We start from the raw sequence: 25,251 nt of genomic DNA on the forward strand, positions 1-25,251 counted from the left end.
TTCCGAGACGATTTTGTTAACATCACTCCCATGCTGATGTGTAATCAGAAGTCAGAGGATGCAGCTCTGGACACTGGTGCTGCTTATTCTGACAAGGGAGAACTGCTTTTTAAATATTCTAGAGCCTTGTCACAAGAGTCTGTCGCCACCTTTATGTATTTGTTCTTGCAGATTAGGGGGTATATTCAATAAGAGTCAGATCCATTCCGACATGCATTTGTTGGAATGGATCCAACAACCCTTATTCAAAGAGTGGCCAAATCTGACTGTCGGATTTGGTCTCTCCTGCGCCACACCCCGATGCCGCTCCCCTCACCCCGGCGCTGCTCCCCACAGGGTGGATGGAGGTGGCGGCAATGTCAATCCAACTTTTTACAAAGTCGGATTGACATTGCCGGAAACAGGACCAAAACCTGTCTGATTTGGTCCCCTTTCCGACAGAAGCACGCGGATCGGCATCTATTCCGCCGATCCACGTGCTTTCCAACCTCTTTCCGACAAGTCTGATTTCCCGACTTGTCGGAATAAATGAGACTGACCTATTCCAGTCGGAAACTGCCGTCTTTCCGACAAGACGGCAGTTTCTGACTGTAATTGAATATAGCCCTAGGTGTTATACCTAACCTGCAGGGCCCCACTAGGATTTTCGCCTCGTATGACTCCCCACACTCCATTTGAGCTGTTCTGGTGTTGCTGATTGACCCACCCATCAGTTGAGTACACACATTGTTTATGTTTACACAGTGGGTCAGAAGATCCTACAGTGTGTTTAGGACTCAGCATAGAGAGCAAGGATACACTAGGTGATAAATGGGTTTATCACATGGGGTTAGAAAGTCATAACTTTCAATCACTCTTCCTTACTGTGATTAGCTGGGTTTGACGGAAAGGAGTGTTGCATTGTTACTGAAGGCAGCTCACAAGCATTCATATTCTTCCTTCCACAGTATTTCATCCATCTTCCAGCCAGTTAATGTCAGAGTGGGTTAATGCCGTTTACATCTACCTATGTGTAGTGAATACTCTTACCGCTGGTGTCACTTGAAATGCCTGTGAACATAATTTTTAAAAAAAGTTTCTAATCCTTGCATTCTTTTTACCTCAACATTACAGAGCCAGATAAAATGGAGTCCCTATCAGTCGATATATCCACAGTGGTTGACAAGCCAAGCAAAAGGTGATGAGGTCCTATGAATGTTTTTGTATGTAAGGGTTTTTCTCTAACGTCCTAGAGGATGCTGGGGTCCACATTAGTACCATTCGTATAGATGGGTCAACTAGGAGCCACTGGCACTTTAAGAGTGCCTCCTAAAGCCTCCCTCTATGCCCCTCCTACCAGATTCAGTTTCGAAAATGTGCTCGGAGGAGCCAGTCACAGCTAGGGGAGCTCTACAAAGTTTCTCTGGTAAAAGTGTTTTTTTTAGCGTTTATTATTTTACAGGGAGGCTGCTGGCAACAGCCTACCTGCTTCGAGGAACTAGGGGGGGAGTAGTGTCCGCCCTGATGGGTCTGAGCCACTATCTCCACTGACAGGACACTGAGCTCCTGAGGGGATCGAACGTTCCCCGCCACAGGGGAGCCGGTGTGAAGATGGCGGCAACAGGGTAGGGAGTGCAGTATTAACTGCGCTCCGGGGCTCAGCGCTACATAGTGCGGCGCTGTGAGGGGCGCACTGAGCTAGCGCCTATACCCTACACTGGTCAGCAAGCCTGTCAGGGTCGACGGATCGCTGCCAGCAGAAATCCTCAGGCCAGTATAATATAACGGAGAGCGGGAAGCAACACCATGTTCGGGGGGCGGAGCTACTCCTCAGAGCGGACCCAGCAGCGTTCAGCGCCATTTTCCTGCCTGCAGTTCCTGTACAACAGACACTGATGGGGAGAGCTGTCCCTCCAAGCAACTCCATTTATCCTGTACGGTACCGGGGGGGGGGGGGGGGGGGGGGAGGCTGTGTAAAGTCTGTGTAGTCTATTAAGCTACACAGCCAGCGCTGGTAGTTTAGTTCTACCTCAAAAAGCGCTGTGTGGGGGTTGGCTCCAATCTCTGTGTCTCTGTGGCATGCTTGGGGGGAAACTGTGTCTGACATTTCCCTGTGTGGGTGTTTAATATCTCACATAGCTATGTCTAGAGACTCTGTGTCATATGCTGCAGAAGATGTTTCCTCTCAGAAGGGATCCATTTCATGTACACAGGATTGTAATGCTTTGTCTCAGATCAATATTGTTGAACCTGAGTGGTTAACCTCTATCAAAGGAATTCTCTCTCAGTTCTCTACTAGGGTAGCTAATACTGAGACTGAAACTCAGGTGCTGAAGAAGTCTATGGCTGTACCTATTCCTGCAAACTCCCCTAGCATGTTCCCATAGAAACGTGCACTTGCCCAAATTATGCAAGATTATTATTATTACCAGTTATTTATATAGCGCACACATATTCCGCAGCGCTGTACAGAGAATGTTTGCCCATTCACATCAGTCCCTGCCCCAGTGGAGCTTACATTCTATAATTCCCTACCACATGTACACAGACACATTCACGCTAGTGTTAATTTTGTTGGGAGCCAATTAACCTACCTAAGATGACACGGATACCGATTCTGATACTGCAGACGGTGATGAGGATGTGCTTAGGGGGGCGGCATCCCTTGCTAAGGGGGTGCAGCTCAGGATTGAGGCCATTAGAGATGTGTTAAACATAAATGACACAACACCTGAGCAGGTTTAGGAGGCTTACTTCACTGACAATAAGAAAGCCTCGTTAACCTTCCCTGCGTCTAAAGAATTAAATGCTGTATTTGAAAAATCCTGGGAGAACCTGGAGAAAAAATTCCATATCCCAAAAAGGGTTCTGGTTGCTTTTCCCTTCCCTGAGGAAGATAGGAAAACCCACCCATTGTGGACGCATCTAAAAGGGTGGTTTTACCTGTCCCTGGATCTACCGCGTTAAAAGAACGGGCTGATCATAAAATTGACACTACGCTCAAATCCATTAACACTGCTTCAAGAGTGGCGTTAAGGCCACTATTGCCTGTGCATGTATTTCTAAAGCCATAGTAAAGTGGTCAGGCACATTACTAGAGGATTTGGATACAATGGATAGAAGTGACATTCAATTGTTTTTACGTAACATACAGGATTCTGCGGGGTTCATGGTGGAATCCATGAAGGACCTGGGTACGCTGACTGCACGGATATCTTCCATGTCGGTCTCAGCCCGCAGGGGACTCTGGCTACGCCAATAGTCTGCAGACGCAGAATCCAGGAGAAATGTGGAGAACCTACCCTACATAGGTCAGGCGCTATTTGGGGATGCGTGGATTTCCACAGCAACCGCAGGTAAGTCGGCTTTCCTTCCCTCTGCTGCACCTTCTACGAAGAAACCTTTTTCTTCAGCTGCATCACAGTCCTTTTGGGCTGCTAAAACAAGAAAGGCCAAGCCGTCTAACACCTTCTTTAGGGGAGGTCGGACAAAATCCAAGAAACCTGCTGCTGCGGGTTTCCAGGAACAGGAGCCTGCTCCAGGTACGTCAGAGTCCTCAGCATGACTGTGGACCACGCGGCCTGGAGGTAGGGCCCGTGGGGGGCGAGGCTCAGGCATTTCAGCCACGTCTGGGTGTTGTCCGGCCTGGATTCCTGGGTGCAGGATATTGTGTCCCAGGGGTACAGGCTGGAGTTTCAAGATCTCCCACCTCACTGGTTCTTCAAATCAGGCTTGCCAGCTTTGCTGGCGGACAGGGCTATCTTACAGGGAGCCATCCAGAAGTTGGTGGAGGCACAGGTTATTGTACCAGTTCCTCCCCAGATGCAAAACGTGGGTTACTATTCGAACCTTTTCGTGGTACCTTAACTGGATGAGGAGAATTACTAACGACAAAAACTTAAGATATATCCCTGCGCACAAATGCCGCCAACCCAAGGTCTATCCTAGTGTGTCACCTAACACACTAATAAATGCTGAAGAGGATTATTTAGGATAATCCCTAGGTGGCGCAAATAATGAATGGTACAAAGAAATTACCCGTGTGGGCTAAAGTCCGTTCTTTTTCATACAGGCGAGTTCATACGTAAGTCCGTCGTCCAAAAGATGACGTATGAAAAAAAAAACAATGTAAACACAAATGTTCAGTAACACTCTTTGTAGATACTCGAGGGGTAAAGTATACACCCAGGCTCCTTCGGCTATTCCAGTACTTGGGATGTGCAGTTCTACTCGTAAGGTTCACCTCAGTGATTCACATAAAAGTGCTGCTTACATGTGCTTACTTCTAAAAAAAATGGTATTAATCCCATCAAGGTTTCTTTCACCCATATGAACGTGGTATCCAAAACAGTCAAGCACCCATGAATATATCTCTAAATGTATAGGATGCTCACGTGTGTGCTTACTTCAAGATGCAGTGTACTTTCACATAAAGGTTTCTTTCGACGTATTCAAGTGTAGTCCTCCTCTATTCCTTCAAATTTTACTTCATGCTCAATGTGAGCACAAAAAAAACGAAGGAATATATGACGGTCCGAAAGATTTTTAATAAAATAGTTAAAAAAAAACACAAATATTCGTCACAATAGGTTCTGTATTTGGACAAAGTGCAATATTGTCATAACCAGATAGTGCAACTCCTCAACGCGTTTCTACTGTATGTAAGTCTTTACAGTAGAAACGCGTTGGTGGTGGAGCATGTGTAAGCTGAATACCATAAACCAGTGAATTCAACGAAACAACAGTGAGAATACCCGGGTTTTCCATCTTCTTTTTCTCACGTTGAGGAGTTGCACTATCTGGTTATGACAATATTGCACTTTGTCCAAATACAGAACCTATTGTGACGAATATTTGTGTTTTTTAAACTATTTTATTAAAAATCTTTCGGACCCTCATATTTTCCTTCGTTTTTTTTGTGCTCACATTGAGCATGAAGTAAAATTTGAAGGAATAGAGGAGGACTACACTGGAATACGTCGAAAGAAACCTTTATGTGAAAGTACACTGCATCTTGAAGTAAGCACACACGTGAGCATCCTATACATTTAGAGATATATTCATGGGTGCTTGACTGTTTTGGATACCACGTTCATATGGGTGAAAGAAACCTTGATGGGATTAATACCATTTTTTTTTTAGAAGTAAGCACATGTAAGCAGCACTTTTATGTGAATCACTGAGGTGAACCTTACGAGTAGAACTGCACATCCCAAGTACTGGAATAGCCGAAGGAGCCTGGGTGTATACTTTACCCCTCGAGTATGTACAAAGAGTGTTACTGAACATTTGTGTTTACATCGTCCAAGGAGAAGCTGTTGCAGTCCATTGTTCTCACGACTCATCTACTCAGGGAACATGTTTGGATCCTGAATCTTCCAAAATCACATTTGGATCCGACCAGGAGGTTGTCCTTTCTGGGAATGATCCTCGACACGGAAGTGCAGAGGGTGTTTCTTCCGGAGCAGAAAGAGTTGGTGATACAAACAATGGTCTGGGATGTCCTGAAGCCAGCCCGGGTTTCGGTTCATCAGTGCATTCGCCTTCTGGGGAAGATGGTGGCCTCTTACGAGGCTCTGCAGTACGGGAGGTTTCATGCTCTGCCCTTCCAACTGGATCTCCTGGACAAATGGTCGGGATCTCATCTACACATGGATTTCACTCCTCTGGTGGCTACAATTACCTCACCTTCTGGAGGGCCGCAGGTTCGGGATTCAGGACTGGATCCTTCTAACCACGGATGCAAGTCCTTCCTAGGCGGCTGCCCGGGGTGTCTGGGCTTTACATTTTTGCCGAACGGCTATTTGGTCTGGGTCGAACACGTTGGCAAAGTTCTACAAGTTCGATACTTTGGCATCTGAAGACCTGAAGTTTGGTCAATCAATTCTGCAGGAGCCTCCACGCTCTCCCTCCCATTCTGGGAGCTTTGGTACATCCCCATGGTACTAATGTGGACCCCCGCATCCTCTAGGACGTAAGAGAAAATAGGATTTTAATTACCTACCTGTGTATCCTTTTCTCGTAGTCCATAGTGGGCGCCCGCCCAGCGCTTCGTTATCCTGCAGTGGTTACTTAGTTCAGTACTGCTTAATTCTTGGTTAAGTACTGTTTTGTTACTTGGTTAAGTAATAGTGTTCAGCCGTTGCTGATGTTTCAAGCTGGTTAGCTTGATTTGCCTTGTGTGTGAGCTGGTGTGAATCTCGCCATTATCTGTGTAAAATCCTTCTCTCGAATTTGTCCGTCTCCACGGGCACAGTTTCTAGACTGAGTCTGGTAGGAGGGGCATAGAGAGAGGCAATGGCTCCTAGTGGACCCGTCTATACGCATGGTACTAATGTGGACCTCGGCATCCTCTACGGACTACGAGAAAAGGATTTACCGGTAGGTAATTAAAATCCTATTTTTAGTCTTGTTTTTCATGGGTTATTTTCTAATGTAAAAATACATTTGTCTAACTAGTGCATACATACGCTGAAGCTCATGGTTTAGGATCCACCAAAGCCCAACTCAGTATAATGTGAAATGCCTTCCTTTGGTGATGGGCATGAAAAACTTTAGGACAACTGCCTTTTAATTACAAACAACCCAATACAGCTTTGCTTTGTCGCCATATTAGTATTTATTTTTATGATTATTATCATCAAGTCCTGCTGGAGGAGGTCAAAATAAAGAGATTTATTTTGTGAGATGGTCTAGTGCAGGACTCTTCAAATACCGGTCTCCTGGTGACTAAGGTGTTAGACCTGGCTTCTAGATTATACCATGATTAGAATAAGAAGAGTATGCCGCTGTTGGAGTTAATATATCTGGCCTGTACTAACCCCTGCTGTCCATGTGACTTGGTGTGATGGGTATTTGGGGAAGTCTAAGGGAGGTATACTATTGCCGGCGGTAGTTTATCGCCGATATTAGCCCAGTGTTATTATCAGGCTGTCCTATTGTAGCCTGTTTTTGCTGTGCGGTATACTACTGCTATCAGCCGAAAACGCATGGGATCCGGGATAAGTTTTCTGACCCATGTGTTATCTCCGCGCAAACCGGTCTCCTGGGGCTGTTTGTCTGGGTTATGATTCGCGTGCCTGAGGCATGTAAACATAATACCCGACAGATGCCAGCATTGGGTAATCAGCACGCTAGAATCTGAGCTAATAGGATAGCTGGGCGAACATATTAGCAGTAAATTACCACTGCTAATAGGATACCCCATAAGTGGTGTTGCGGTCTGTAGAAGTTTTCAGACATTTTGGATGGGGATGATTATTTGGCTCTAAGCTTTTAAGCTGGCTCCAATATTTTTGAAAAATTTGTTGATACCTGGTCTAGTACCCAACTTATGGAACCGGATGTAATGACGCCCAAGTTAGTCATCCTGCATGGCAGCCAAACTCGGGCGTCATTACATCCGGCACATTGTGGGAGTTATCAAGAAGCACTGCATAACAACCGTTACCGGCCTTTGCTGTAACACCTGCATGATCCGGGGCCCATTGCTCACTCATTGCCCACGTGCGCAGGCTGTTCTACCTACACATGCAGCTTGCACCGTGTACACAGTGACAGATGGTTACATACAATTTTCTTTACTTCTTCTTTAAATATTACTTGCTGACGCAAAATTTTATGTAAAATGAATTATAACAAAGGAAATTGTTTTATGATGGACTTGTTACATGAGTGTTTGTGTACGTACTTGCCTCACATGCTCCAGATGTGAAGCTCCTAAGTTGGCCCCACCTACATACAGTATAGAACATCTGCTTCTTTGGAGGATACAAACTTGTGTCTCCTGCAGGTGTCCCCATGCTCTTACAATAGGAACGGGTCATGATATTACAAAATGTATGTTCTGTGTTCTGTTTTCATTCATAAATGACTGTAAGGCGTCTCTTCTAAAGCAGTTTTACCATTTTAGGCAACTTTAGTGTTATTTTGTTTTGTTTTTTCAGCAAATCAAAATTAACTAAAAAGAGCTGGCTAATGGATAGTGATGACGAAGAGCAAGAAGAAGCAGGTGCAGGTTTGTAGCTCATTTGTAACTGACATTAGTGTGTTGTATTTCTGTCACTGTGGAATCAGTCAGACTTAACCTCCAGGCATATTTTTTTTATTATTTGTTAAATTTAACAACTATGCTGAGGTAAGCGCTTTAGATACAATTGTATCCATGCAAATTTGTTACATCTAATACTGGGTACACACAAGACTCTGTACCCAGCATGACATAGTTTGCGACTGCACCCGGCGGAATGCTGGCATCGGCAAGTGCAATACACACTTGCCGATGCCGTCAGCGACTTGGGGGAGCAGGGCCATGCAACAGCCCCAGATCATTTTGCATGTACAAAAGATCTGAGGCTTTTGTTAGTGGCCCATCGTGATAGTGCATACACACTGGCGAACGATTTGTCATTCCGATCGAAAAAAGCCAAATCCTTCATAATATTGTCTTGTCTGTACGCACCTTAAGGGAAGTGGAAATAAACCTAGCTGGTAAGTTATGTTGCATCTGGTTGGGCATCAACTTTAAATTCATATAGTATCAAAGAAGTTTAAACAATTATTCCGTGCGCAAGAAGCAGCCTGTCAATGGTAAACTCCTAGAGGTGTCCTTAACCCCTCACCAATAGTGCAAGCATCAACAAAAAAATAGAGAAAACCACTTAACCAGCGCTTCTGTTTGTTCAATAGTTCACTTAACTCTCCTCAAATCATCCCCGTCATATTGTATATGTAACAAAGAGGTAGGAAAGAGAATATAGTGTATTACAGTTTTTAATTACAAACCACATATAAAAACAATTAAAATCCAATGGTCTGTGCAAAAAGGCATATTATTAGACACGGTAGGCTTCTCAGTCAAATAGATGCAATGGAGGTTTACCAAATTTGGTGGAACTGTGGTTTAGACAGTTCAAAGACAGCATATAAAGTATGGTGGAAATCCCTGGAATGCCACTCACAACCGTCCTGACTGCTGGTTCCAAACAAGTTCTCCTCTAAAATATCAGAGCTGGAATGCCTCCTCCACCAAATTTGGTAAACCTCCATTGCATCTATTTGACGGAGAAGCCTACCTTGTCTAATATTATGCCTTTTTGCACAGACCATTGGATTGTAATTGTTTTTATATGTTGTTTGTAATTAAAAACTGTAATACACTATATTCTCTTTCCTACCTCTTTGTTACATATACAATATGACGGGGATGATTTGAGGAGAATTAAGTGAACTATTGAACAAACAGAAGCGCTGGTTAAGTTGTTTTCTCTATTTTTTTGTTGAAACTTTAAATTCATGGCTGCCCACATTTCTATTTCACATTTTAGCCATTGAGGAACCTGAACAGCTGCAGGGAGACATTTCACCTGGAACAAACATTGATAAAAGGTAAGAATTGCATAGATTTTATATACAAGTAACTGACTAACCATGATGTTGTAATGTGTTGAATCAGTCTTTTTATAGTATTCTCCCAACGGGTGGTCTTCAGTATACCGAATGTCGTGATCCCGGCGCACAGTATACCGGCGCCGGGATCCCGACACCCGGCATGCCGTCAGCTTTTCTCCCTCGTGGGGGTCCACGACCCCCCTGGAGGGAGAATAAAATAGCGTGGCGCGCCACCGTGCCCGCAGCGTGGCGCGCCACCGTGCCCGCAGCGTGGCGAGCGCAGCGAGCCCGCAAGGGGCTCCTTTGCGCTCGCCACACTGTCGGTATGCCGGCGGTCGAGCTACCGGCGCCGGTATGCTGGTCACCGGGAGCCCGGCCGCCAGAATACCATACTACACCCCTCCCAACAGACATTTTAGAATTTCTTTTTACACTATAGGGAATATTTGACCTGGGTTTATAGAGACGTTTTAGGGCGAAATTAAGACCATATTAAACAATTTTTGACAATCTTTATTGCCCCCTCCTCTGTCTATCTTAGGGTGTATACACACGATGAGATCCTTGCTATGCCCGATTTTTACTTGCAATTTCCCTTGAACTCCCCGGAGCCCAGATAGTACAGAGAGCACAGATTTTGACTAACTTTTCTTGAGATATGGACTATGTGTGCTTACGATTTTGGCTTATGTGAGATGAACTAGATAGTACACCGATCTAGCAAGGACTGACTTGCCTGCACAGTCTATCTTTTCTTGCGATTCCGACCTGGCGGGACCGCGCATCGGGATTGAATCGGTATCGCAAGGTGAAAGTCACTAACTTTTCTTGCAATTTTGACTATATAATCGAAAGAAAATATCTCGCCGTGTGTACACACCCTTACAGTGAGCTCATGTGTTTTTGTGTGTGGTTGCCCACAGAATAGGGTAGTGAAGGAATCTGTCATGGAGTATTTCTCATGTGAGTGGATGTGTGGTCTTTGCCAACACATCCATTGTACTAGGTATCTGGATGAGGTTTTTTTGTGGGGGGGATCGGCAAATTTTTCATACGTTACCATCCACGTGGACTACGTACCCTAAGCAGAGCGAGGCACCTTGCCCGAAACATGGCGAGCAAAGTGAGGGGGGGTCCATGTGCTGAAAGGAACATTTTGACACAAAAAAAAAAATAAAGCATTTAAAAACTCATGTGTCGACCATTTAGTGTCAACCTTCTGACTGTCAACCCATTGATCTATAACCATTGTACATGACCCCGTATTGCCATCCACAGCGGCATGCTTTATAATTCTATTGGCGTAAAAGAGGAGCATCTCAACGAGGCCGACTGTTCTCTATCTGAGATGAGGTGCTACTAATAATAATTGCCAGCATTCGTGACTGGAGGGCTGCTGTTCTGTGGTCCCAGTTTCAGGGTCTGTTCCTCTGTGATTTCTATCGCTCTGACTTCCGGTCGTCAGTCCTTGTGTGGCTGGGATATCAAGTTAAAAATAAAACTAAACTAAATTTGCCTTCCCCACAGTGCAATTTGTTTTTTAAATAAAAGATTTGGGGGGACGCTTATAAGCTGTGCCCCATTGCATCTGATGCCTTGTGATCAGTGTGTTCACCATGCATTAACCACTGCAATACAGAAAATGTTTGAGTCCAGGGATCTGGGAAAGTCTCCTCCCAACCTGGCATCTATAAAATCTAGGGCACCGACATTTAAAGGAGACAGACATTTTCCATAAATGGGATTGGAGGGTGCATATATGCCCTATCATGACCATGATTACATCTGCGAATATGGTTCACCCACATATGAAAAAGTGGAGTTCCCTCTAAATGTGACCGGCCCACACACACATGTGGGTACCCTTGTCAACCACCAATTTGACTTTGGCATTTCTGCTCTCTCTTTCTTTCAAGCAGTGTCCCTCCCTTAGCAGCTATTGGAGACTGGAGATTAACAACTCCAGTCTAAAGGGGGGTACTCACGGAGCGATCGCTGCTTAAAATCTAAGCAATCTGACTAGATTGCTTAGATTTTAAGCACGATCGCTCCGTGTGTAGCCCCCTCAGCGATAGCGATGCTCAGCCCCGCGCATCGCTATCGCTGCTGCTAGATTGGCCTGCATGCAGGCCAATCTAGCGGGTCGCTCACTTCACCCGCTGGGTGAAGTGAGCGCCCCCCCCCGTCTCCCCCCGCACGCTCAGCACAGATCGCGCTGTGCTGAGCGCCGGGAGAGATGTGTGCTGAGCCGTTCGCTCAGCACACATCTCTCTGCCATCGGCCAGTGAGTACTGGCCTTAACATTGACAACAGATTCACTCTTTTGCTTCACTTTTTTTCAGCCACTCTGGACATTATTCAATAGCCACAAAAGTTGCTGGGATTCACACAGAACCATACATTGTGTGGCAGCGATTACCAGGGTTGCACCTATCTACGTGCATTATAGTAGTGTGTGCAGAGTTCGGTAGAGGTATTGACCTCGATTCCCCTGCTGCATATTGCCCAAGGGGTGTAAGAATGTGACTTATTCTCTGTTCTTTTATTGCCCACTACCCTCACTGATTTATTTTTATGTGTCACTTTTTTTCCTTAGGAGATAGTATTTTAAGGTAACAAGTAAAAGTTACGTTTTAACTCTTCATAATTATACACGTTATTTTTTTTTTTAAATTCTGAGTGCCAAAAAAGGAGTCTTCTTTCTTTTTTTCTTTGTGTATATCATGGCTCACCAAGAGGTTTTGCAGGATCTGTCTCTATAGATTCGAAGGACTCCAACAACATCAAGAAGACAATGTGAATCTCCACTCCCAGAATCATGTTGTGACTCTTAGTCAGATATGTAATCTGGCTGTGATGGGACTATGAACAGTCTTTGGTTTAAAAGAACGTTTGGTGCTCAGTCCTCCACTGTCTTCATGAAAAACCAGGAATCGGGAACTACAGGAAATAGATGCTAACTTCTAAACCCTTATGGCAGAAGACATTGTGCCCAGTGTTTGTAAACAAAAAAGCAAACAATTACTTAGCACTACATGGGATATAGGTGGAGTCGAGACGGCCCACATACATGTTTGCACATGTGCCTGCTCTTAGAACCATGACCATTAGATAAATCACTTTAGTGATTTGACAAGCTTACTTACATTGGGCCTGGGAAACCAGTTTCTTACAGTGTAAAGACACATTTTACCAGGTGAGCAAGGATTTCAATTGTGGCAGGATTTTGTGCTTTGGCTGAGTAATTGTCGGGCAGCCACATGGTTTTCATATTCATACATCTGCAAAATGTTACTGTGTCAATGTTTTGAGGCCGTATATGCCAGTTTAAAGTGCATCCAGAAAGTATTCACAGCGCTTCACTTTTTTCACATTTTGTTACAGCCTTATTCCAAAATGGAATAAATAATTTTCTCTGACGTCCTAGTGGATGCTGGGAACTCCGTAAGGACCATGGGGAATAGCGGGCTCCGAAGGAGGCTGGGCACTCTAGAAAGATTTATGACTACCTGGTGTGCACTGGCTCCTCCCACTATGACCCTCCTCCAAGCCTCAGTTAGATTTCGTGCCCGGCCGAGGTTGGATGCACACTAGGGGCTCTCCTGAGCCCTTAGAAAGAAAGTATAGTTTAGGTTTTTTATTTTCAGTGAGACCTGCTGGCAACAGGCTCACTGCAGCGAGGGACTAAGGGGAGAAGAAGCGAACTCGCCTGCTTGCAGCCGGATTGGGCTTCTTAGGCTACTGGACACCATTAGCTCCAGAGGGATCGACCGCAGGCCCAGTCCTTGGTGTTCGGTCCCGGAGCCGCGCCGCCGTCCCCCTTACAGAGCCAGAAGCAAGAAGAGGTCCGGAAAAACAACGGCAGAAGACACCAGTCTTCACCAAGGTAGCGCACAGCACTGCAGCTGTGCGCCATTGCTCCTCATGCACACTTCACACTCCGGTCACTGAGGGTGCAGGGCGCTTGGGGGGGGCGCCCTGAGCAGCAATAAAAAACACCTTGGCTGGCAAAATACCACAATATCTAGCCCCAGAGGCTATATATGTGGTAAATACCCCTGCCAGAATCCAGGAAAAAGCGGGAGAATAGGCCGCGGAAAAGGGGCGGAGCTATCTCCCTCAGACACACTGGCGCCATTTCTCCTTAACAGATCCGCTGGAAGGAAGCTCCCTGGCTCTCCCCTGCAGTCTACACTTCAGAACAGGGTAAAAACAGAGAGGGGGGGCACTAAATTTAGGCGCAATATATATAATATAAAAAACAGCTATAGGGGACATAACTCAGTTAGTTCCTGCATTATATAGCGCTCTGGTGTGTGCTGGCATACTCTCACTCTGTCCCCCCAAAGGGCTTTTGTGGGTCCTGTCCTCATTCGGAGCATCCCTTGTGTGTGTGCGGTGTGTCGGTACGGCTGTGTCGACATGTTTGATGAGGATAATGATGTGGAGGCGGAGCAGATGCCTTTAGAAGGGATGTCACCCCCTGCGGGGCAGACAACTGAGTGGATGGGCTTATGGAAAGTAATGAGTGCACGTATAGACTCCTTATATAAGAAAATCGACGACATGCCAAATGTGGGACAGCCGACTTCTCAGCTCGTGCCTGCCCAGGCGTCGCATGGGTCGTCAGGGGCTCTAAAACGCCCGCTACCTCAAGCAGACCCAGATGTCGACACTGATACTGACACCAGTGTCGACGACGATGAGTCTAACCTGATGCCCACTAAGGCCATTCACTGCATGATTGAGGCAATGAAAGAGGTGTTACACATTTCTGATATAAATACAGGTACCACTAAAAAGGGTATTATGTTTGGGGAGAAAAAACTACCCGTAGTTTTTCCCCCGTCAGAGGAATTAAATGAAGTGTGTGAAGAAGCGTGGGCTTTCCCTGATAAAAAATTGGTAATTCCTAAGAAGGTACTAATGGCGTTCCCTTTCCCGCCAGAGGATAGGTCACGTTGGGAAACACCTCCTAGGGTGGATAAAGCGCTCACACGTTTGTCTAAAAAGGTGGCACTACCGTCTCTGGATACGGCCGCCCTCAAGGATGGAGATACGGCCGCCCTCAAGGAACCTGCTGATAGAAAGCAGGAGGCGATCCTGAAGTCTGTATATACACACACAGGCATTATACTTAGGCCAGCTATTGCGTCAGCTTGGATGTGCAGTGCTGCCGCTGCGTGGTCAGATAAACTGTCAGAAAATATTGACACATTAGACAGAGACACGATCCTGTTAACCATAGACCATATAAAAGACTCAGTCTTATATATGAGAGATGCACAAAGGGAAATCTGCCGACTGGCATCTAAAGTAAGTGCATTGTCCATTTCTCTATCGTCCTAGTGGATGCTGGGGTTCCTGAAAGGACCATGGGGAATAGCGGCTCCGCAGGAGACAGGGCACAAAAAGTAAAGCTTTTCCAGATCAGGTGGTGTGCACTGGCTCCTCCCCCTATGACCCTCCTCCAGACTCCAGTTAGATTTTTGTGCCCGGCCGAGAAGGGTGCAATCTAGGTGGCTCTCCTAAAGAGCTGCTTAGAAAAAGTTTAGCTAGGTTTTTTATTTTACAGTGATTCCTGCTGGCAACAGGATCACTGCAGCGAGGGACTGAGGGGAGAAGGAGTCAACTCACCTGCGTGCAGGATGGATTGGCTTCTTGGCTACTGGACATCAAGCTCCAGAGGGACGATCACAGGTACAGCCTGGATGGTCACCGGAGCCGCGCCGCCGGCCCCCTTGCAGATGCTGAAGTCAGAAGAGGTCCAGAATCGGCGGCTGAAGACTCCTGCAGTCTTCTAAAGGTAGCGCACAGCACTGCAGCTGTGCGCCATTTTCCTCTCAGCACACTTCACACGCGGTCACTGAGGGTGCAGGGCGCTGGGGGGGGGCGCCCTGGGAGGCAAATGTAACCTATATAAAGGCTAAAAATACCTCACATATAGCCCCCAGAGGCTATATGGAGATATTTAACCCCTGCCTGATTTCTCTAAATAGCGGGAGACGAGCCCGCCAGAAAAGGGGCGGGGCCTATCTCCTCAGCACACGGCGCCATTTCCTCTCACAGCTCCGCTGGTCAGGACGGCTCCCAGGTCTCTCCCCTGCACTGCACTACAGAAACAGGGTAAAACAGAGAGGGGGGGCAAATTTATGGCGATATTTTGATATAACAAAGCAGCTATAAGGGAGCACTTATTATAAGGCTATCCCTGATATATATATATATAGCGCTTTTGGTGTGTGCTGGCAAACTCTCCCTCTGTCTCCCCAAAGGGCTAGTGGGTCCTGTCTTCGTTAGGAGCATTCCCTGTGTGTCTGCTGTGTGTCGGTACGTGTGTGTCGACATGTATGAGGACGATATTGGCGTGGAGGCGGAGCAATTGCCAAATATGAGGATGTCACCCCCTAGGGAGTCGACACCAGAATGGATGCCTTTATTTATGGAACTACGGGATAGTGTCAACACGCTAAAGCAGTCGTTTGACGACATGAGACGGCCGGACAATCAATTAGTGCCTGTCCAGGCGACTCAAACACCGTCAGGGGCTGTGAAACGCCCTTTGCCTCAGTCGGTCGACACAGACCCAGACACAGGCGATGACTCCAGTGGTGACGGTGACGAATCAACCGTATTTTCCAGTAGGGCCACACGTTATATGATTTTGGCAATGAAGGAGGCGTTACATTTAGCTGATACTACAGGTACCACTAAACAGGGTATTATGTGGGGTGTGAAAAAACTACCTATAGTTTTTCCTGAATCAGAAGAATTAAATGACGTGTGTAATGAAGCGTGGGTTGCCCCTGATAAAAAGCTGATAATTTCAAAGAAATTATTGGCATTATACCCTTTCCCGCCAGAGGTTAGGGAGCGCTGGGAAACACCTCCTAGGGTGGACAAGGCGCTAACACGCTTATCTAAACAAGTGGCGTTACCCTCTCCTGAGACGGCCGCACTTAAAGATCCATCAGATAGGAGGATGGAAAATATCCAAAAAAGTATATACACACATGCAGGTGTTATACTACGACCAGCTATAGCGACTGCCTGGATGTGCAGTGCTGGGGTAGTTTGGTCAGAGTCCCTGATTGAAAATATTGATACCCTGGACAGGGACAATATTTTACTGTCGTTAGAACAAATAAAGGATGCATTTCTTTATATGCGTGATGCACAGAGGGATATCTGCACACTGGCATCACGGGTAAGTGCTATGTCCATTTCGGCCAGAAGAACTTTATGGACGCGACAGTGGACAGGCGATGCGGACTCAAAACGGCATATGGAAGTTTTGCAGTATAAAGGGGAGGAGTTATTTGGAGTCGGTCTATCAGATTTGGTGGCCACGGCTACAGCCGGGAAATCCACCTTTCTACCTCAAGTCACTCCCCAACAGAAAAAGGCACCGACCTTTCAACCGCAGCCCTTTCGTTCCTTTAAAAATAAGAGAGCAAAGGGCTATTCATATCTGCCACGAGGCAGAGGTCGAGGGAAGAGACAGCAACAGGCAGCTCCTTCCCAGGAACAGAAGCCCTCCCCGGCTTCTACAAAAGCCTCAGCATGACGCTGGGGCTTCTCAAGCGGACTCGGGGACGGTGGGGGGTCGTCTCAAAAATTACAGCGCGCAGTGGGCTCACTCGCAAGTAGATCCCTGGATCCTGCAGATAATATCTCAGGGGTACAGGTTGGAATTAGAGACAGATCCACCTCGCCGTTTCCTGAAGTCTGCTTTACCAACGTCCCCCTCCGAAAGGGAGACGGTTTTGGAAGCCATTCACAAGCTGTACTCTCAGCAGGTGATAGTCAAGGTACCTCTTCTACAACAAGGGAAGGGGTATTATTCCACTCTTTTTGTGGTACCGAAGCCGGATGGCTCGGTAAGGCCTATTCTAAATCTGAAGTCCTTGAACCTGTACATAAAGAAGTTCAAGTTCAAGATGGAGTCACTCAGAGCAGTGATAGCGAACCTGGAAGAGGGGGACTTTATGGTATCCTTGGACATCAAGGATGCGTATCTCCACGTTCCAATTTACCCCTCACACCAGGGGTACCTCAGGTTCGTTGTACAAAACTGTCACTATCAGTTTCAGACGCTGCCGTTCGGATTGTCCACGGCACCTCGGGTCTTTACAAAGGTAATGGCCGAGATGATGATTCTTCTTCGAAGAAAAGGCGTATTAATTATCCCATACTTGGACGATCTCCTAATAAGGGCAAGGTCCAGAGACCAGCTAGAGATGGGATTAGCACTGTCTCAAGAAGTGCTAAAACAGCACGGGTGGATTCTGAATATTCCAAAATCCCAGTTAATGCCGACAACTCGTCTGCTGTTCCTAGGGATGATTCTGGACACGGTTCAGAAAAAGGTTTTTCTCCCGGAGGAAAAAGCCAAGGAGTTATCCGAGCTTGTCAGGAACCTCCTAAAACCAGGAAAGGTGTCTGTACATCAATGCACAAGAGTCCTGGGAAAAATGGTGGCTTCTTACGAAGCAATTCCATTCGGCAGATTCCACGCAAGAATTTTCCAAAGGGATCTGTTGGACAAATGGTCAGGGTCGCATCTTCAGATGCACCTACGGATAACCCTGTCTCCAAGGACAAGGGTGTCTCTTCTGTGGTGGTTGCAGAGTCCTCATCTATTGGAGGGCCGCAGATTCGGCATACAGGATTGGATCCTGGTGACCACGGACGCCAGCCTGAGAGGCTGGGGAGCAGTCACACAAGGAAGAAACTTCCAGGGAGTATGGACGAGCCTGGAAACGTCTCTTCACATAAACATATTGGAACTAAGAGCAATATACAATGCTCTAAGCCAGGCAGAACCTCTGCTTCAAGGAAAACCGGTGTTGATCCAGTCGGACAACATCACGGCAGTCGCCCATGTGAACAGACAGGGCGGCACAAGAAGCAGGAGTGCAATGGCAGAAGCTGCAAGGATTCTTCGCTGGGCAGAGAATCATGTGATAGCACTGTCAGCAGTGTTCATCCCGGGAGTGGACAACTGGGAAGCAGACTTCCTCAGCAGACACGATCTTCACCCGGGAGAGTGGGGACTTCATCCAGAAGTCTTCCACATGCTGGTAACCCGTTGGGAAAGACCAATGGTGGACATGATGGCGTCTCGCCTCAACAAAAAACTGGACAGGTATTGCGCCAGGTCAAGAGATCCGCAGGCAATAGCTGTGGACGCGCTGGTAACGCCTTGGGTGTACCAGTCGGTGTATGTGTTTCCTCCTCTGCCTCTCATACCAAAAGTATTGAGAATTATACGGCAAAGAGGCGTGAGAACGATACTAGTGGTTCCGGATTGGCCAAGAAGGACTTGGTACCCGGAACTTCAAGAGATGATCACGGAAGATCCGTGGCCTCTACCTCTAAGGAGGGACTTGCTTCAGCAGGGTCCCTGTCTGTTTCAAGACTTACCGCGGCTGCGTTTGACGGCATGGCGGTTGAACGCCGGATCCTAAAGGAAAAAGGCATGCCGGAAGAAGTCATTCCTACTTTGATTAAAGCAAGGAAGGAAGTAACCGTGCAACATTATCACCGAATTTGGCGAAAATATGTTGCGTGGTGCGAAGATCGGAGTGCTCCGACGGAGGAATTTCAACTGGGTCGATTCCTACATTTCCTGCAATCAGGATTGTCTATGGGTCTCAAATTGGGATCTATTAAGGTTCAAATTTCGGCCCTGTCGATTTTCTTTCAAAAAGAATTGGCTTCAGTCCCTGAAGTCCAGACCTTTGTTAAGGGAGTGCTGCATATACAGCCGCCTGTGGTGCCTCCAGTGGCACCGTGGGATCTCAATGTGGTTTTGGAATTTCTAAAATCTCATTGGTTTGAACCACTAAAAAAGGTGGATTTGAAATATCTCACATGGAAAGTGACCATGCTTCTAGCCCTGGCTTCGGCCAGGAGAGTGTCAGAACTGGCAGCTTTATCTTACAAAAGCCCATATCTGATTTTCCATTCGGACAGGGCAGAACTGCGGACTCGTCCGCATTTTCTCCCTAAGGTGGTGTCAGCATTTCATCTGAACCAGCCTATTGTAGTGCCTGCGGCTACAAGTGACTTGGAGGACTCCAAGTTACTGGACGTTGTCAGCATTAAAAATATATATTGCAAGGACAGCTGGAGTCAGAAAATCTGACTCGTTGTTTATATTGTATGCACCCAACAAGATGGGTGCTCCTGCGTCTGGGCAGACGATTGCTCGTTGGATCTGTAGCACAATCCAACTTGCACATTCTGTGGCAGGCCTGCCACAGCCTAAATCTGTAAAGGCCCACTCCACAAGGAAGGTGGGCTCATCTTGGGCGGCTGCCCGAGGGGTCTCGGCATTACAACTCTGCCGAGCAGCTACGTGGTCAGGGGAGAACACGTTTGTAAAATTTTACAAATTTGATACTCTGGCTAAGGAGGACCTGGAGTTCTCTCATTCGGTGCTGCAGAGTCATCCGCACTCTCCCGCCCGTTTGGGAGCTTTGGTATAATCCCCATGGTCCTTTCAGGAACCCCAGCATCCACTAGGACGATAGAGAAAATAAGATTTTACTTACCGATAAATCTATTTCTCGGAGTCCGTAGTGGATGCTGGGCGCCCATCCCAAGTGCGGATTATCTGCAATAATTGTACATAGTTATTGTTAACTAATTCGGGTTATTGTTGAAGGAAGCCATCTTTCAGAGGCTCCGCTGTTATCATACTGTTAACTGGGTTTAGATCACAAGTTGTACGGTGTGATTGGTGTGGCTGGTATGAGTCTTACCCGGGATTCAAAATCCTCCCTTATTGTGTACGCTCGTCCGGGCACAGTACCTAACTGGAGTCTGGAGGAGGGTCATAGGGGGAGGAGCCAGTGCACACCACCTGATCTGGAAAAGCTTTACTTTTTGTGCCCTGTCTCCTGCGGAGCCGCTATTCCCCATGGTCCTTTCAGGAACCCCAGCATCCACTACGGACTCCGAGAAATAGATTTATCGGTAAGTAAAATCTTATTTTCTGCTAGGAGAGGCTTATGGACTCGCCAGTGGACAGGATATGCAGATTCAAAAAAGCACATGGAAGTGTTACCATATAAGGGTGAGGAATTATTTGGGGATGGTCTCTCGGACCTAGTTTCCACAGCAACGTCTGGGAAGTCAGCATTTTTACCCCATGTCCCCTCACAGCCTAAGAAGGCGCCGTTTTATCAGGTTCAGTCCTTTCGGACCCAGAAAAACAGGCGTGGAAAAGGCGGGTCCTTTCTGTCCAGAGGCAGAGGTAGGGGAAAAAGGCTGCAACAAACAGCAGGTTCCCAGGAGCAAAAGTCCTCCCCCGCTTCTTCGTCCAAGTCCGCCGCATGACGGTGGGGCTCCACTGGCGGAGCCTGGTACGGTGGGGGGTCGCCTCAAAAATTTCAGCGATCAGTGGGTTCGCTCACAGGTGGATCCCTGGATCCTGCAAATAGTATCTCAGGGGTACAAGCTGGAATTCGAGGCGTCCCCACCCCACCGGTTCCTAAAATCTGCCTTGCCGATTGCTCCCTCAGACAGGGAGGCGGTGCTAGCGGCAATTCACAAGCTGTATTCCCAGCAGGTGATAATCAAGGTACCCCTACTTCAACAAGGCCGGGGTTATTATTCCACACTATTTGTGGTACCGAAACCGGACGGTTCGGTGAGACCCATTCTAAATTTGAAATCCTTGAACACGTACATAAAGAAATTCAAGTTCAAGATGGAATCGCTCAGGGCGGTTATTGCAAGCCTGGACGAGGGGGATTACATGGTATCCCTGGACATCAAGGATGCTTACTTGCATGTCCCCATTTTCCATCCTCACCAGGAGTACCTCAGATTTGTGGTACAGGATTGCCATTACCAATTCCAGACGCTGCCGTTTGGACTGTCCACGGCACCGAGGGTATTCACCAAGGTTATGGCGGAAATGATGATACTCCTTCGAAGAAAGGGTGTTTTAATTATCCCGTACTTGGACGATCTCCTAATAAAAGCGAGGTCCAAGGAACAGTTGTTGGTGGGAGTAGCACTATCTCAGGAGGTGCTGCACCAGCACGGCTGGATTCTGAATATCCCAAAGTCACAGCTGGTTCCGACGACACGGCTACTGTTCCTGGGTATGATTCTGGATACAGTCCAGAAGAAAGTGTTTCTCCCGGAGGAGAAAGCCAGGGAGTTGTCATCTCTAGTCAGAGACCTCCTGAAACCAAAACAGGTATCAGTGCATCGCTGCACGCGGGTCCTGGGAAAGATGGTGGCTTCTTACGAAGCAATTCCCTTCGGCAGGTTCCATGCCAGAATCTTTCAGTGGGACCTGTTGGACCAGTGGTCCGGATCGCATCTTCAGATGCATCGCTTGATAACCCTGTCTCCAAGAACCAGGGTGTCTCTACTGTGGTGGCTGCATAGTGCCCATCTTCTAGAGGGCCGCAGATTCGGCATACAGGACTGGGTCCTGGTGACCACGGATGCCAGCCTTCGAGGCTGGGGGGCAGTCACACAGGGAAGAAACTTCCAAGGACTATGGTCGAGTCAGGAGACTTCCCTTCACATAAATATTCTGGAACTAAGGGCCATCTACAATGCCCTAAGTCAAGCGAAATCCCTGCTTCTACACCAGCCGGTACTGATCCAGTCAGACAACATCACGGCAGTCGCCCATGTAAATCGACAGGGCGGCACAAGAAGCAGGATGGCGATGGCAGAAGCCACAAAAATTTTCCGATGGGCGGAGAATCATGTACTAGCACTGTCAGCAGTGTTCATTCCGGGAGTGGACAACTGGGAAGCAGACTTCCTCAGCAGACACGACCTCCACCCGGGAGAGTGGGGACTTCATCCAGAAGTCTTTCAGATGCTGGTAAACCGTTGGGAAAAACCACAGGTGGACATGATGGCGTCCCGCCTCAACAAAAAGTTAAAAAGATATTGCGCCAGGTCAAGGGACCCTCAGGCGGTAGCTGTGGACGCTCTAGTGACACCGTGGGTGTACCAGTCGGTTTATGTGTTCCCTCCTCTGCCTCTCATACCAAAGGTATTGAGAATAATAAGAAAGAGAGGAGTAAACACCATTCTCGTGGTTCCGGATTGGCCAAGACGAGCGTGGTACCCGGAACTTCAAGAGATGCTCTCAGAGGACCCGTGGCCTCTACCGCTCAGACAGGACCTGCTACAGCAGGGGCCCTGTCTGTTCCAAGACTTACCGCGGCTGCGTTTGACGGCATGGCGGTTGAACACCGGATCCTAAAGGAAAAGGGTATTCCGGAAGAAGTAATTCCTACGCTTATTAAGGCCAGGAAAGATGTTACGGCAAAGCATTATCACCGCATATGGCGGAAATATGTTGCATGGTGCGAGGCCAAAAAGGCCCCAACAGAGGAATTTCAACTAGGTCGATTTCTGCATTTCCTGCAAGCAGGAGTGAATATGGGCCTAAAACTAGGCTCCATTAAAGTACAGATCTCGGCTCTGTCGATTTTCTTTCAAAAAGAACTAGCTTCAGTACCTGAAGTTCAGACATTTGTGAAAGGAGTGCTGCATATTCAGCCCCCATTTGTGCCTCCTGTGGCACCTTGGGATCTCAACGTGATGTTGAGCTTCTTAAAATCACATTGGTTTGAGCCACTAAAAACTGTGGATCTGAAATATCTCACGTGGAAAGTGGTCATGTTATTGGCCTTGGCTTCAGCCAGGCGAGTGTCAGAATTGGCGGCTTTATCATGTAAAAGCCCTTATCTGATTTTCCATATGGATAGGGCGGAATTGAGGACTCGTCCCCAATTCCTCCCTAAGGTGGTGTCAGCGTTTCACCTGAACCAGCCTATTGTGGTACCTGCGGCTACTAAGGATTTGGAGGACTCCAAGTTGCTAGACGTTGTCAGGGCCCTGAAAATATATGTTTCCAGGACGGCTGGAGTCAGAAAATCTGACTCGCTGTTTATCCTGTATGCACCCAACAAGCTGGGTGCTCCTGCTTCTAAGCAGTCTATTGCTCGCTGGATTTGTAGTACAATTCAGCTTGCACATTCTGTGGCAGGCCTGCCACAGCCAAAATCTGTGAATGCCCATTCCACAAGGAAGGTGGGCTCATCTTGGGCGGCTGCCCGAGGGGTCTCTGCTTTACAACTTTGCCGAGCAGCTACTTGGTCAGGGGCAAACACGTTTGCAAAATTCTACAAATTTGATACCCTGGCTGAGGAGGACCTGGAGTTTTCTCATTCGGTGCTGCAGAGTCATCCGCACTCTCCCGCCCGTTTGGGAGCTTTGGTATAATCCCCATGGTCCTTACGGAGTTCCCAGCATCCACTAGGACGTCAGAGAAAATAAGAATTTACTCACCGGTAATTCTATTTCTCGTAGTCCGTAGTGGATGCTGGGCGCCCATCCCAAGTGCGGATTGTCTGCAATACTTGTAAATAGTTATTGTTAACTAAAGGGTTATTGTTGAGCCATCTGTTGAGAGGCTCAGTTGTTTTCATACTGTCAAACTGGATATAGTATCACGAGTTGTACGGTGTGATTGGTGTGGCTGGTAAGAGTCTTACCCGGGATTCTAAATCCTTCCTTATTATGTCTGCTCGTCCGGGCACGGTGTCCTAACTGAGGCTTGGAGGAGGGTCATAGTGGGAGGAGCCAGTGCACACCAGGTAGTCATAAATCTTTCTAGAGTGCCCAGCCTCCTTCGGAGCCCGCTATTCCCCATGGTCCTTACGGAGTTCCCAGCATCCACTACGGACTACGAGAAATAGAATTACCGGTGAGTAAATTCTTATTTTTTCCCCTCAAAATTCTACACACACTACTCCATAACAGGGGCGGATTGGGATCGAACACCAGCCCGGGAAATTTATGGAAGCAGCCCTAATAGGGGTGGGGTCTGTTGAGTGGGAGGGGCGAGGTAACTCCTCAGAAGTCCTGATTCTGAGATAGACACAGTTGGGGCCTCCTTTGCTTTGCGTTATGCTAATGTTTACCCGTGACTTTATGTATATGCTGCTACAATGCCCTTCCCTGATGTACATAATTCTGTTCGTCTGAATATACAAGGGCTGATATGCCCACTTTCAGTGTCTACTGACACTGATGTCATGCTTTTAATCTGATTTTATTGATTTTTCACTCTACAAACCCCCCTTTTTTTTTAACCTTATATGTTTCAAAGTACAGGGAGGGAGAGCACACTACATACAGCACAGTACAGAGAGGGAGAACACACTATATACAGCACAGTACAGGGAGGGAGCACACACAAGTAGTGAAGCACAGACACGGGACCAGCGCAGCAGAATCTGTCCCAGTGGCCAATCCACCCCTGATTACATACATAGCCACCACATTATTACATGAATAGCACCATTTCTCTTACGTCCTAGAGGATGCTGGGATCCACATTAGTACCATGGGGTATAGATGGGTCCACTAGGAGCCACTGGCACTTTAGAAGTTTGAGAGTGTGGGCTGGCTCCTCCCTCTATGCCCCTCCTACCAAACTCAGTTTAGAAAATGTGCCCGGAGGAGCCGGTCACAGCTAGGGGAGCTACATAGGAGTTTTTAGTTTTATTATTTTGATTAGAGTTTAGGCACAGGGAGGCTGCTGGCAACAGCCTCCCTGCTTCGAGGGACGGGGGGGGGGGGGGGGGGGGCGTAGTGTCCGCCATGCGGGGTCTGAGCCACTATCTCTGCTGACAGGACACTGAGCTCCTGAGAGGATCGAACGTTCGCCGCCACAGCAGCATGCCGCCACCCCCTTACAGAGCCAGAAGATCAGTGGCGAGTTAGTCACCGGCCCCGCTGGCAAGCGGGGAGCCGGTGTGAAGAAGGCGGCAACAGGGTATGAAGCGCAGTGGTACATGGTGCGGCGCAGTGAGGGGCGCCCTGAGC

The 25,251-nt window shown here is 47.5% G+C and overlaps 1 protein-coding gene across 2 annotated transcripts in view; it reads left to right on the forward strand.

Moving 5' to 3' along the window:
* TIMELESS (timeless circadian regulator) overlaps nt 1-25,251 on the forward strand; it is a 419,423-nt gene that overhangs the window by 384,025 nt on the left and 10,147 nt on the right. For both annotated transcript variants that reach the window (XM_063952567.1, XM_063952568.1), the window contains 3 exons: nt 1,114-1,177; nt 7,926-7,996; nt 9,306-9,366. In XM_063952567.1, the coding sequence (XP_063808637.1) occupies nt 1,114-1,177; nt 7,926-7,996; nt 9,306-9,366 (196 nt within the window). The remainder of the gene's footprint in view (nt 1-1,113; nt 1,178-7,925; nt 7,997-9,305; nt 9,367-25,251) is intronic.

The sequence above is a fragment of the Pseudophryne corroboree genome, chromosome 2 (assembly GCF_028390025.1).
Source record: "Pseudophryne corroboree isolate aPseCor3 chromosome 2, aPseCor3.hap2, whole genome shotgun sequence".
Taxonomy (NCBI): Eukaryota; Metazoa; Chordata; class Amphibia; order Anura; family Myobatrachidae; genus Pseudophryne; species Pseudophryne corroboree.